At 33.9% G+C, this 14,064-nt stretch overlaps 1 protein-coding gene across 1 annotated transcript in view; it reads left to right on the top strand.

Annotated features, from left to right (window-relative positions):
- LOC108372324 (glutamyl aminopeptidase-like) overlaps nt 1–7,909 on the top strand; it is a 12,201-nt gene extending 4,292 nt beyond the window's left edge. The window contains exons 2-12 of the mRNA XM_017627988.1: nt 14–29; nt 88–235; nt 309–573; nt 653–823; nt 1,173–1,270; nt 2,816–3,252; nt 3,330–3,415; nt 3,489–3,616; nt 6,838–7,115; nt 7,186–7,461; nt 7,537–7,909. Of these exons, the coding sequence (XP_017483477.1) occupies nt 14–29; nt 88–235; nt 309–573; nt 653–823; nt 1,173–1,270; nt 2,816–3,252; nt 3,330–3,415; nt 3,489–3,616; nt 6,838–7,115; nt 7,186–7,461; nt 7,537–7,909 (2,276 nt within the window). The remainder of the gene's footprint in view (nt 1–13; nt 30–87; nt 236–308; nt 574–652; nt 824–1,172; nt 1,271–2,815; nt 3,253–3,329; nt 3,416–3,488; nt 3,617–6,837; nt 7,116–7,185; nt 7,462–7,536) is intronic.
- The last annotated feature ends 6,155 nt before the right edge of the window (nt 7,910–14,064 follow it).

Below are 14,064 nucleotides of genomic sequence, written 5' to 3'. Positions count from 1 at the left end.
TCGTACACCAAAGCGGATGGTAGCAAGAAGTGAGCAGCTAAATTAGCATTGAAATTTTGATTTATTTCTCAACATTCTATTCAACAGAGTTATTGCCACCTCTAAGTTTGAGCCAACTTATGCGCGTCAGGCTTTCCCCTGTTTCGATGAGCCAGCCATGAAAGCAACTTTCTTAATCACTTTAGTGTATCCCAAGGAAGGTGATTACCATGCGCTCTCCAATATGGATATTTCGGTAGGGGAAATGTTGCAGTTTTTCACTTTACTTTCAATATTTTTTTCCGTGAAATTTGTTTTACACCTTTCAGCGTGAAGCCGATCAGGGTAACTACGTGGAGGTCTTCTTTAACCAGAGCGTGCCGATGAGCACTTACTTGGCCTGCTTCATTGTTTCGGACTTTGCAAACAAATCGACAACCATCAATACAAATGGCATTGGCGAAAACTTTACTCTGCGCGCCTTTGCGACTCCTGAACAACTTGATAAGGTTGATTTTGCGCTGGAAGTTGGCCAAACGGTTATTGAATACTACATTCAGTACTTCCAAGTGGAATATCCATTGCCAAAGTTGGGTAAGCATTGTTGAAACTACTACAAAGAGTTCAAACCGCTTCGATGAACTGTCTTAAAAAAAATATATATATATTTCAGACATGGCTGCCATACCAGACTTCGTCTCTGGTGCTATGGAACATTGGGGTTTGGTCACTTATCGTGAAACCACATTGCTTTATGACGAAAACGTCAGCTCAACGGCAAATCGGCAAAATATTGCGAGTGTTATCGCTCATGAATTTGCGCATATGTGGTTCGGGAATTTAGGTAATTTAACTTTAGATTTTATTGATTGCTTAGTTATTGCGGTATTGATAAACTCAGTAATACTAGTTTTATGGGTTGCTTTCTAAGTCATAAATTTAATAATTTATCAAAGGACTGGTGGTGCTTTTAGGGCTTATTGAGTGAGCATTATCCGGTTTTGTGAAACTTGTATGCTTATGTACTTACATACATATATGGGTTATACATATGTGTGTGTGTGTGTGTACTTCTGTAGGCGCTCAGTGCTATAATATGTATATACGATTATTTTATAGTCTTCTCAACTATTTGAGCTTTTAATATTTGTGTCCGTACAATGTTTAACTGATTAACATTATTGTTTCTATAGTCACGATGGCTTGGTGGAACGATTTATGGCTTAATGAGGGTTTTGCGAGCTACATTGAATACATAGGCGTTGAGGCGAAGTTTCCTGAATGGAAAATGGTAAGTAAATTCATTAAGTTCGTATAAAGTAAATATTTTAAGAATGTCGAAAAGTCAAATACTTACAAATTGTTGTCAAAAGTCCGTCAAGGCAACGAAGAATGATTTTATTTTGATTTTGTGTTGATTTTTTGGATATGAAGAACTTTTTTTTCTGCCCGAATTAAACACTAACACCTTGGATAGCTCTCACACCATATATCGCCCACGATGGCTTCCCTGAAGGAAAGATTGGTCGAAAAATACAATCGCAGGTATAGTAGTTTTGTATCTAGGCCAAAGATAGTCCAACAAATTCAAGCAATGTAATGAAAAGTAGGTGAATTGTACTAAAGGTGGCCCGAATGTAATGCAAAAAGTATGAGTTTTTATTTAAAATTGGTTACAAACCGGAAAATCGACCCGAGCCTAGGACACTCAATTTTTAGTGTAAATAGAATTTATGCATGGACCAAACTTTGGACTACTTACATTCACCTACAATCTGGTTTGTGGTGTGCTCTAAGTTTAGTGTTAGATCCTACAGGGTTATTTACGTACTACTTATTTAATCCTACCAATGTTATAAATATGAAAGATTGTGAGTAAATGTGTTAGTATGTTTGTTACTATTTCACGCTAAACCGGTCGAACATATTTCAATGAAATTCGCCACACAGATAGGTTATAATCTGGAAGAATATACATATAGGATATTTTTCAAAAGTTAAGTAAATTATGTAATTAAAACGTAAAAAACAATATAAAAAAAATGTGGCTTTCAAATGCATGAAGAGTTCAATAACGAGTTGCATAAAAACAAAATTTAAGAGGGTTAACAGCTATTCAAAAAGTGTAAGTCAAATAAATTAAATATTTTAATATGGGTCGCGAACATATTTTTGACAGGGGTTGCCGCCGGTTTAGAAATTCGAATTTAATTTAATTTGTTAAACGAAGTATTTTTTAAAATAATTTTTAAAGATACTTTATATCGAAAATATTTTTTCAAGAGATTTGCCACCTGTTTTGATATTAAAATTGAAAAGTTAAATGAAATATTTTGATACGAGTGTCAAACAAGAAGAAAGCTTTATTTCCAAAATATATTTTAAAATGGCTGCCACCTATTTAAAAAATCGAAATCAAGTTAAATAAAAGTTAAATGAAATATTTTTATATGCGTGCTTTTATTTTAAAATATTTTTGATCAGGGAAGCCTTTTAATGTACATACATATAGTGACTCAAACAAATTACCACGTTACCTTTACATCACCATATCCAACGAGGAAAATACTAAATATGATCGCAAAAAATTTGTTAAAAATTTTAATGTTTCAACAATAGTTTTTATTATTATGTTTACATCTGTTACAGTCTCTTTTGGATCGCATTTTTCTGAATTGTTTATAAATAATTAGTTAGCTTCATCGCTTCTATATTTATGTATATACATACATCATATATCATATATATATCGTATATCTTATGTAGCTATTAATTTTAATTTATCTATGTACATGTTTATGTGAACAGTTTTTGGTAATCCACACTCTAATTTTAGCGCGACCAATTTATCACCGGTACTCTGCATACCGTCCTCTCTTTGGATGCCACACTCGGTTCCCATCCGATTATACAAACTGTAGCGAATCCCGATCAAATTACTGAAATATTTGATACCATCACCTACTCGAAGGGTTCATCCATAATCCGGATGTTGGAAGATTTTATTGGCGCTGAAAACTTTCAAAAGGCTGTTACGAATTACTTGAATGAGTACAAATATAGTAATGCTGTGACGGATAACTTTTTAACAGAAATCGACAAATTAAATTTGGGCATTGATGTAAAATCGATTATGAATACTTGGACGGAACAAATGGGTTTACCAGTAGTCGAGGTAGAAGAATTAAGCGATACAAGATTTAGACTTACACAAAGACGTTTCTTCTCCAATCCGGATGATTACGAAAGCATCTACGATGATTCACCGTTTAAGTGAGTGGTGAAATTGAAAGCACAAAATCAAACGGTAAACATTTAAAGTATTTATTTATCTAATTTTTATTTTCCAGTTATACTTGGTCAATACCGATTACTTACAAGACAAATGCAACGGTTGATGAGACGAGAGCTTGGTTCTACTATAATCAAACCGAATGTAGGGCATATGCGATTTTGCATTCACTACAAATATATATAAATTGATAAAATGTAATTAATTTCAATTACAGTAATTATTGAATTGACAACTGCACCTGAATGGATTAAATTCAATTACGATCAGATTGGCTACTATCGTGTTAACTATCCTGAAACTTTGTGGCTAAAGTTAGCGAATCAACTTATAACGGAACCTACTGTAAGTTCAACAAATGTGTTTTTATTTTTATATTCTGATCGCATAACGATCGTTTGTGACGGCCTAAAGAAATCGAGATAATATAGACATTATGAACATAGAATTCGATTAAGCGATGATTTTCTGCCCACCCGTGCCTACGATAACTCGAGCAAAAACTGAGCTATCTACCAAAGGTGGGTTAATATTGAAAACGGGCTGAATTGGATAAAAACCAGGCCCACCTCCACTTTAACTGCATATTTGAAAGAGTCAAACACTTCCAAAAAATCATCCAAAATTTTAATAACGAACAATTTTAAGGAATTGAAAATTTACAAAATAATTCTGGCAACTGCATGAAAAAACCATTTGCTCATTGTTCTATTTGATCCTGAACTAAATTTGAAGTTGCCTTAACAATTTAAAAGCATTCAGAACTTTTTTCAATTGCTCTCCTAGTGAGAGAAGCGCAACAACGACAACAACGAAGAACTACATAGATATGAGAGAATTCTGGATTCTGTAACTGTGAGAAAATGCAGTGTACGCTGAGTGCAAAACTCACAACCAAAAACTCAGAGAAAAATGCTGCGAGTTTTTCGGCAGAGAAGTGTGTTTTGAGGTTTAAAACTCATTCTAACACTTGCTGAATCGCAAAATGAGAAGTGTACACAATTTTCAGTGTCTTTAAAACCTACAGTTACAGAATCCAGCCCCTGTATACTGATTTAAGAAATTTTGATAGAAGAATATTTCTTTTCCATTTCTTGTGCGTCATTTTGTATATACGCATTTTTCGCTTTTGCTGAGAGCTACAGACAGCCCTTAAAACAATAAAAATATACTTTTTTTGAATAATATAAAATACATATCTAACAGTTAAAAGAAAAAAATTAGAGATAATTTCAAATCCTATGAAATTAAAAAAAGTCTAACCAATAAAATTGAAAATATTAAATTAAAAAAAAAAACAAAAATAAATAAATTTAAAGTTATGTGTCCTCAACTTCATTGGCTAATTTTTTTTTTTCAAAACTAATAATGTCATCAATGCATAAAATGAACCATAACATTATATTAACTATGTTCGAGACAGCCGCTATGCACGAAATATTTTGATAGTTTGTCTAAAATTGGGAAACGAGAACATCAACTCACAGAGGCGGGTGACATCGTTGTCGCACCCGTCCCTCTAGGGAAACCGAAAATCTCTTGTGTAAATTATATATTTAAGTTTTGTACTTTATTAGTTTCGTCTTAAACTGATATCGGAATTCAGATGTTAACAGTTTGAAACTGGTCAAATTAAAGGTTAAAGAGAAATTAATTAAAGTTTAAAGTTTGAGGAAAATATAGTTCAAATGTCCCACGCGTCACAATGACTGAATCGCAAACAAAAAAAAAAAAACAAATTAAACAAATTAAAGAATCTCATAATGAATCGTAAAATCCCACGCGCCCTTTTATGGTGCGAAAATCCCAAATTATGGGTGTTGGCAATACTGATAATAAATGCATTCTATCAAAAGAGCTTTCAATCTTGATAGTTGGCTTTATTGTAACACTTTTGTGCCAGAATATGGTGAGACTAAATTTTATGAGATCTGCTATTTAGAAAAAAAAAATTGGATTTTTTTAAATTTAATTTTGAGAAAAGGGCTGTGAACCGCCTTTTAATAAAATTTGTGTATCTCTGATTTTGCCATTCTGAATAGATTTTTTCTACGATACCACGCATTGAAGTTTTACTCCTCCGTGCTGAACTATTAAGAGTCTCTGAGGAATATTGTCAGGCAAGTTAGGTCATCAAAGACTATAGACACAAAGTGCCGCAACCTGCTCTTAACAATTTTCAGCGATACTCTGCATTTTTCGCCTCATAATTTTGCAGCATCTACGAAATGATATTTCGAGGCGTTCTCGAAGCTCGAAGAGTACACATTTTGATGCCACGCTTGCTAAAAGATTCGACAGGACGTGCCTTTTAATAACCTTTTATTAGACCATGCATCATAGAACAATCCTTACCCAGGCAGCTTGAAAATGGCAAAAGCCATACCAATTGAGGTTAGGGTTTCACTAATTTCCCATTTAACAACGAGCCATTAAAGAATTTCAATACTACAATGCTGCATTACACCGATCCGTGCTGCCCGGATGAAACCAATGCCCAACTAGATACAGTGGCAGAATTTGTAACATGCATTCTTTAAGTAGAATGTTGTAGAAACGAGCTGTAACTATACAATGTTCAATATATTTTCTCTGAAAAATTCAGACAGAAGGACGCAAAATCAAGCAGAGCTTAGGTGACGAATCAAAGAAGTCTCTTTGTATTCCTGGAGGGATGAAAGAGGAAATTTTAAAATGCTAAGCTTGCATGAGCGTAGAAAGGGTTCTGGGTTCAAGGTTGAGGTGGCAATCTACCAGAAGATACATACATAAGTATTAGGGTGGAGCGAAAAAAAATTTCTCTACTTGGGTAACATGACCACATTGAACTGTATTAAAGCGTTTTCCGATCGGATAACATTTATTGTCGCCCAGGGAGCTTTCAAAATATCTCTCAACGTATGGTTCTTTTATACTTGTTTTTTAAGATTTTCTAGAAAGATTTTGTGTATGTAGTGTTGTAGGCGATTAAGTTGCCAAAAATCTACGCGATTTTTTGACAAAATGAAACTTGAACTTTTCCATACTAAAATTTAATGATTTAATGGGTGCAAAACAGCATGCTCAAAATTTGCTTACAAAATCTTAAAAAAAAGTATACAAGAATCATAATTTGTGAGATTTTTCGAAACTTTTAGGTTCTCGGGACAATGTAAATCTGCTTTATCCTGAGTTTCGCCTGAAAAAAAATTCACCCGAAAATTTGTCATCCGCCCATTAGTAAAACCATGGAAGCCAAAAGTGAAAAGTGTACCGGTTCGGGAAAAATGAAACTCATGATAAGGCTGAATATCATCCGATAGGAAACGGTTTAACGCGGTGCAATGTGTTTTTTTTTTTAAATCAAAAAGTGACTTTTTCGCTTCACCCTAATACATATGTAGTAGATATCACACTTTCTTCTAATAACAATCCACTTGCGTCGTATCGAAAAATAATAACATTTTGGAGCCATACTTCGTTCCTTTCCGCTCATTAATTGATATAAATAGAGTAGTATGTATGTATCCAATACAAATGCACAGTTCCTAAATTTGTACCATCTTTTTTCCTCCCTACCTATTTAGAAATTTTCAGTTGGTGATCGCGCTGGTCTCTTAAATGATGCCTTCTCGCTAGCCGATGCCACGCAGCTCTCTTACGACACAGCCTTCGACATGACGGAATATTTGGCAAAGGAAACCGAATATGTGCCCTGGAGTGTGGCGGCATCGAAGCTCACCTCACTCAAACGTTCGCTTATGTTCACCGAAGTTTATGGCAATTACAACCAGTATTCACGCAATTTAATAAAGCCAATCTATGAACAAGTTACGTGGACAGTAGGTGCTGATCATTTACAAAAGTAGGTTTGAAAATAATGGTAGAATAGTGTTTTTTTTTAATAAAATAAAATAATAAACAACTTTGCCTAGCCTCTTGCGTGTTACTATCTTATCGGCTGCTTGCTCCCTCGGTGTGGAGGAATGCCTAACAGAAGCAGCAACACGCTTTAATGCATGGCTTGGTACTCCAGATGTGCGCCCACATCCAGACATTCGTCAAACAGTCTACTACTATGGGGCATACGCCGCTAATGAGCAGTCTTGGAACAAGATGTGGGAACTCTTCGTGAACGAGTCTGATGCCAGTGAGAAATCGAAATTAATGTACGGCCTGTCGGCCGTGCAAGTGCCATGGATTTTGAGCAAGTAAGTGTGAATTTTATTAAATAATTCTTTTTTTTTTAAGCTCCTCCTTACTTTGGTATTCGTGAATCGTTGCAGCTATATCAATCTCGCCTGGGATGAAAATAATGTGCGCAGTCAAGATTATTTCACTTGTTTGCAATATATCGCCGCCAACCCGGTTGGTGAACCAATCGTCTGGGATTATGTGCGCGAACATTGGCCCGATTTAGTGGACCGTTTCGGTTTGAATGAACGTTACTTGGGTAATATGATTCCTTCAATTACGTCGCGCTTCGACAAACAAACCAAGTTGGAAGAAATGGAGCAATTCTTTGCTAAATATCCGGAGGCCGGCGCTGGTGCAGCGGCACGTGTGCGCGCTTTGGAGACAGTGAAGAATAACATAGCTTGGTTGGCAAACAATAAGGAAAACGTTGGAGCGTGGCTGACTGAGCATTCCACGTCATAGAATATGAACAAAATATATTTAATAAATAGCTTGCCATCTGGAGTGCATTGAAAGTAAATTATACATTTATTTAATAAAATGTTAAATTCAGTTCACAGACTATTTTTGGCTTTTATGTTCTCAATGCTTAGCTTGTTCCCAGCTAGATCCCACTTAAAATATATAATACGAAAGCCAATACGATGCCTGGGCTGAAAAATAAGGAGGGTGAAAGGGTTAAAGAAGCAAGAGTGGAATTTTACACTCGCAACGACTTTTCGGAAAAACGTTCAATCTTATGATACGGTTCCCTGGTCTGATGTGTAGGTAGCGTATATAATCATATAAAGCTACGAGGAGTCCAGAGAGTCTTTATTCATCCGACTGACTTTGCAAGTTTTTTGATGTCGCTGAGGGGAGTCACCTTTAAAAACGTATTGGCATACGCCACCACCTAGGTCATCTTGATGTGCGTCTTCGTATTTGTTTTCGTTTTCGTCCTAGATTTCATCTTCGCCGTCGTATTCGAATTCGTCTCTGAACGCATCTTCCTATTTACCTTAGGTTGCTCGACGTAATCGTGTACGGTCTCGTGTTCGGATTCATCTTAATCTTCGTATTCGTCATCAAATTTATTTTCGTATTCGTGTTTTTCTTTTTTCACCTCCTATTCGTAAACCGTATTTGCGTTCATATTTTTTTAATTTTAATCGAAGTAGATACATGTCCTAGCATTTTCCAACTCGTCGATGCATTTTACTTCGAACTCGTGTTCATCTTAGTCGTTGCACTGGTCTTCAATTCGTCTTCGGTTGCTCTTCGTATTCTTCTTCGTGTTAAAAAACAAGCAGCAGTAAAAAATAATATACCGTTAGCAATGCAAATACAACTAGTATTTAAGAACACGCAACAACTTTACGCAAATACGGAAATTTTGTCACATTGATTTCAACCGTAATTTGAAACCATAAAAATTCACCAGAAAAATACATTTCCAAGTATGTTTTTGGTTTTAAAATCGGTCCAGTAGAACCACAAAGTAAAGCCCGACAAAATTTATGTTAGCCTATTAATAGAATACTTTTTTTTTTTAAATAATATACATATTTACAAATTAATTGTTGTATAATTTATTATTTGATTGCGCAGCTTTTTTATATGTACATATGTACGTCAATGTGGCTGGCTTGAATGGCTCATTAAATTGTTTACTGGGTTCGGTTCTTGTAAGCAATAAGCAAACAAACGTTACAGCGGCGCCTAAAAGTGCACCACGAAAATTGATAAGCTACTACAAATAGCTGGCTTAAAGCGTAACCTAATTATTTCCTATTGGTACACTATGTGTGTAGTGGCAAAAATTCGTGCATAAGGTGAAGTCTTATTTAGTTATTTTGCTAGAAGAAGGTAATCCTCAGAAACTTGGTACCTGTTTATTTTTCTATTGGAAAATCAGTTTGAAGCCAAAAGAAAGCGTTGTAGATGGATAAAACCGTTGTATCACTACCTACATATGTATGTACATTAGACTGCATCACTGCCCATCAAAAAAAAATCAAAAAATTGGAATTACAAAATCTATTATATTTTAAGCCTTCCACCAAAATACTTCGATTACGATATTGAAACTTACGTGAGCTGGACCGATTTGAAAATACCTTCAAAACAGGAGTTTTTTACGAATCCAAATAGTTTCTTAAATACTTTTTTCTTAATACCCTCAAATCACAAAATGGTTTAAGCTTACAAAACTGCATAAAAATATTTAAAAGAAATTTAAAAAAAATTTCAACGGACTCGTAATAACGAAATTTTTGATGCTGTTACTTAACTTTTACAAAGATTAGTATAAGAAAAACTTGAATAACTTGAATATAACCTAAACTATGCCGATTTAAACTTGCGAGGTATCATTGGAAAGGTATTTTCTTACCCTTTTTATTTTATTTTTGCTAATAAGCTCACTCAAAGGGTGACAGAGAAAGATAGGATGAACGAGCGTCATTCCAAGTTAAATTAAGATGTGTTGGTATTTGAAAAAAAATATTGGGACCGATTTTGTTTTTTGCACAGAAATAAAAAGGTAGTTATGCTCGTATAAAATATTTTTAAAGCTGATTATTTAAAGACCTAACTGACGTCATTATTAACTTTCTCTTTTCTTTTCGAAACAAGTTTCGTTTGATGTATTGTGAAACAATATTCCGTCATTCTTTGTCAAGTTTGGTTTCGGCGATGTGACATCTTCAGTGTCATTTTTCGTTCTGGAAATTTGACAAGGGATGACTAAAAATCCCTGTCTGATACACCAACAACGAAAGTGAATTTTGTTTTCATGGGCTGTTCATTTAAACATTTTAGCTTCCATTTCTTTGAAGTAAGCTGCTATTTTATATATTAAATCTGGACGATGTGCAGTGGTCCGAGAGTGGCAGAGAGATCTAATTTCGAAATGTGTGGAAATATCCAACTAAGTTTTTGACTTGATTCTAAACATGTTTACTCACAGGTTTTAAGGATTTTTTCCAGAGAAAAACTACTCTAGCATTTTTATCAAAGGACATAGGAAGCGGTGTTGTATGAATTGTTTTTAGCGTCGCTGATCTACACATTTGATGTCAAGGGCAACCACCCTAAGCAGATCACTTATATATAAATATGTATGTATTTACGAAAATATCAAACAGGGCATTTGCCACTGCAAAAAAATTGGGCTTAAATAATTTAACCCTCTAACAGTTAAGAGTGCCTCAGCGTACCAAATCTTTTTTTTTTTAATTTTTTTCACCACTGATTTTAGTTGTTTTCATCTAAAAGCTTTCAAATATCTTTCTGGTCGTTTAGAGTTTATGATCCCGTTAATTGTGAGATATCTTATTTTTAACAACAAATAAGTGTTTTTGCGAATGAGTTCGTTGCTCAATAAATGAAACGCGTTTCCAGTTTTAGATAGCAGTGAGCAATTTTTATTTTTTTGTTCAAAAAGAGTAGTATTGCCAACCAATCTATAAACTTTCATGGACAAAATTAGTGGAAGTGAAAGTTTTGAAAGCAAAAAAAAAAAAACAGTGAAGTGTCTCAAGGAACTGTTGGGGCTTACAGTATATATTTCTTGTATGGATGTTCTTGTTCTTGGTCGCTATTTTACACTAGATTATGTGGATTTTTAATTTTATTTTTGATAGGTAGAAAATTGATTGAGGGATCAAAAATTCAGGGTTTTTGTGCAAAACTAAATATGCATTTGTGCTGCTCAAAGGCCGAAAACTGTTTTTTTAAGTATCATAATCTTGTTCAGAAATTAATGTAAACATTTAATTGTAATCAACTTTATTTAAAACTTTCTTCAATGAAAAATGAAAAATAAATCATCAACATATTTTGTCTATATTTTTGTCAGCTAAAGCACAAACAGTGCCCTGAGGCACCTAACGAATAAGAAACAAAGTGAAATTAAATTTGAATGCCTAATTTGAACTTATCGGACCGAAATTAGTCTAGAAAAAATGTTCCGTTATTTTTTTTCCTTATTATAGAAATTAGTGACAGAGGGTATAAGTCTTGTGCCCCTTATAGCCTTTCAAAATTATATCACATGCATACATATGGATATGTTTTATGAATTGATTGCAAAAAGATAATAATTTATGTATTATTTACGAAATTCCGTGCGTGCAGACCAGTCGATCGATAGTGTCCAATAATGCCTGTTTATCCAAATGCATTCATAAAATGATAATAAAATTACTGAAAATTGAAAGAAAAAATAATTAAGTTACACATACAGGCAGGTGTCTTGAATAAGCTACCTACAAGTATACAATATACTCAGTATTGGATATTCATACATATATTCAAAGTAGGCAAGAACGAGGCCTCAGTAAAATACTTAAATTAGTTCGGCAGGGTCGCTCCACCGAACAAGTCTAACCACTGAACATTTTGTAATATCTCATACAAAAAATATCCTGCCTGCTGAACAATATGATATGTAAGTGTGAAAAAAGGATATTTCGTATACTAAAAAAAAATAAAACTTGTTTCTCACAACTCATTTTAATTTTTGTTTATCTCTTCAAGTGCTGACCGTCAAAAATCTGGCAATTTTCTTTGCCTTGGCCACGACAGCTTTTTGTGTTTCCACCATTGTTTTGGCTGTGGAAAAAGCTCAATTAGAGGATGAATTACAAGATGCTTTGGATAAATTAGATGCCATATCAACGGTCCCAACTACGGCGACACCCAGTGCAACAACGCAGACAACGGCAGCAACTGTAATTGCAACCACTGAGTCGACACCAACTCCACCAACAGCCGCTTCAACGGCAAGTACTGCCACAACCGTAACTGTAGCATCAACAGTTGTTACGGCCTCCACAGAGACGACGCGCACAACACAGGGCGTTGCAGTGCCAACAATTACCATTACCAGTACCGAGGTAACACCTGTGACATCGAATCCCAACTATCCAACACTACCAACAGGATTGCCAGATCCAGAAGAGGTAAGTCGAATTAGGAAGTTTTTATTTTATAAAGGTTTAATTGAGAGCATTAAGGCGCTTTCACCATTAGAAATAGCTATTAGGCATTCTTCATTAACTGAAGCCCCTGTTTATCCAAAATTGGCTCGGGTAAAAAAATCCGCTATGGTCTGGAAAAAGGTTTACTTTGAGTGCGATTCTTTTGAATTCCAATAATTTTGAAAAATGACTGGATTCATTTGAAACTTTTTATTCGGGGGTTTCTCCAGACCTATCTCTGCATGTCTCTAAACAAATTGACCATCAAAAACTGAAACACAATGACTTCATTTATTTAATTTAATTAATTCAATATTTCTTATTTTATTTTATTTTAGTTATTTTGATTTATTTTACTTGATTATTTAATTTTCTAGGATTTTGGTAGTTATACCACTCTGGGCCGTTAAATTATAAAATCAACTTAACTACAGAAAATTATATAGACAATTCTGTAACTAAGTTTAACTAATGATTTAACTATATCTTAGAATAAATAAGTTAACGGCCCTCTAAATTTTTTAAACCCCTCATTTTTCAGTATCCAAATTTAGTGGCAGAGCAAAGACTTTATCTAAAAGGGTATAAAGGTATTTACTTCTACCAAGTAGAGTAATAGGTCGAAGAAATTCCGGGTTGTGCACATGCCACACTGTTTTCCTCAGATTGCTCCAAAATAATATAAATACAACGAAAAAAATGTTTTAATATACCACGCTTTTATAAATAGACTAAATAGACTAAAAATTATAAATTAATATTTCTCAGTCACATAGAATTTGTTTTGGTAACTTTTGATTTTAAAATTTAGCAAAAGTCATTATAAACCATTTATGCGATTGAAAACGAAAAACGTGGAGCGCATGTAATACAAAGCATTAGGCTTAATTGACAGTAGTCAAACTACATAACATAGTTATTTATATATCCACATGCATACATATATTAACCCTTCATATCAATTCAGGTCTATTACATGTGCCCCACACTTTTAATTTTCAATTTCATAAATTGTTTATAATAACTTTGGCTACAATTTCAAAATCAAAAGTTATCAAAAAAAATTCTACGGGACTGAGAAATATTGTTTTCTAATTTTTAGTCCATTTATAAAATCGTAGTATATTAATATTTTTTTTTTATTTTGTTTATAGATATTAAAAAAATTAAATTTGCAGTGAAAATATTTTGTGCTCACATACGAGTATAGCAGCAATTAATTTCATTTATAGAAATGGCGCGTCGTCCATTTTCGCTGTAGCGTATGTAGCGCATATTTTTGTATCAATATAAATATCGATCACTAATATCGATTAGTATATCGATAACAATGTCGGTAAATATATCAATAAAAATATCGACTAGTAAATCGATAGCAACATCGATAAATTTTTCGATGAAAATATCGATAACAGCATCGATTATTATACAGATAAATATATCGATATCAAGATCGAGAAATATTACGAAAGTTTCGAAGTAGACCCGAAAATAATGAAATAGTTCCGAGAATCCCGAAGTAGTCTTGAAAATCTCGAAATCGTCCTGATTAATTTTTTCTAAGTCATGGAGTATTTAGTTTGTAAGCATTTAGCCGTGTAATAAATACCTTTGTACTTTAGTTAAAGTATTTTGCATCTCCACTTTAATTTA

The sequence above is a fragment of the Rhagoletis zephyria genome, unplaced genomic scaffold (genome assembly GCF_001687245.7).
Source record: "Rhagoletis zephyria isolate East Lansing unplaced genomic scaffold, Rhagoletis_zephyria_1.1 Rzeph_scaffold_05641, whole genome shotgun sequence".
Classification (NCBI taxonomy): domain Eukaryota; kingdom Metazoa; phylum Arthropoda; class Insecta; order Diptera; family Tephritidae; genus Rhagoletis; species Rhagoletis zephyria.
This window is presented reverse-complemented; position numbering and strand designations above follow the sequence as displayed.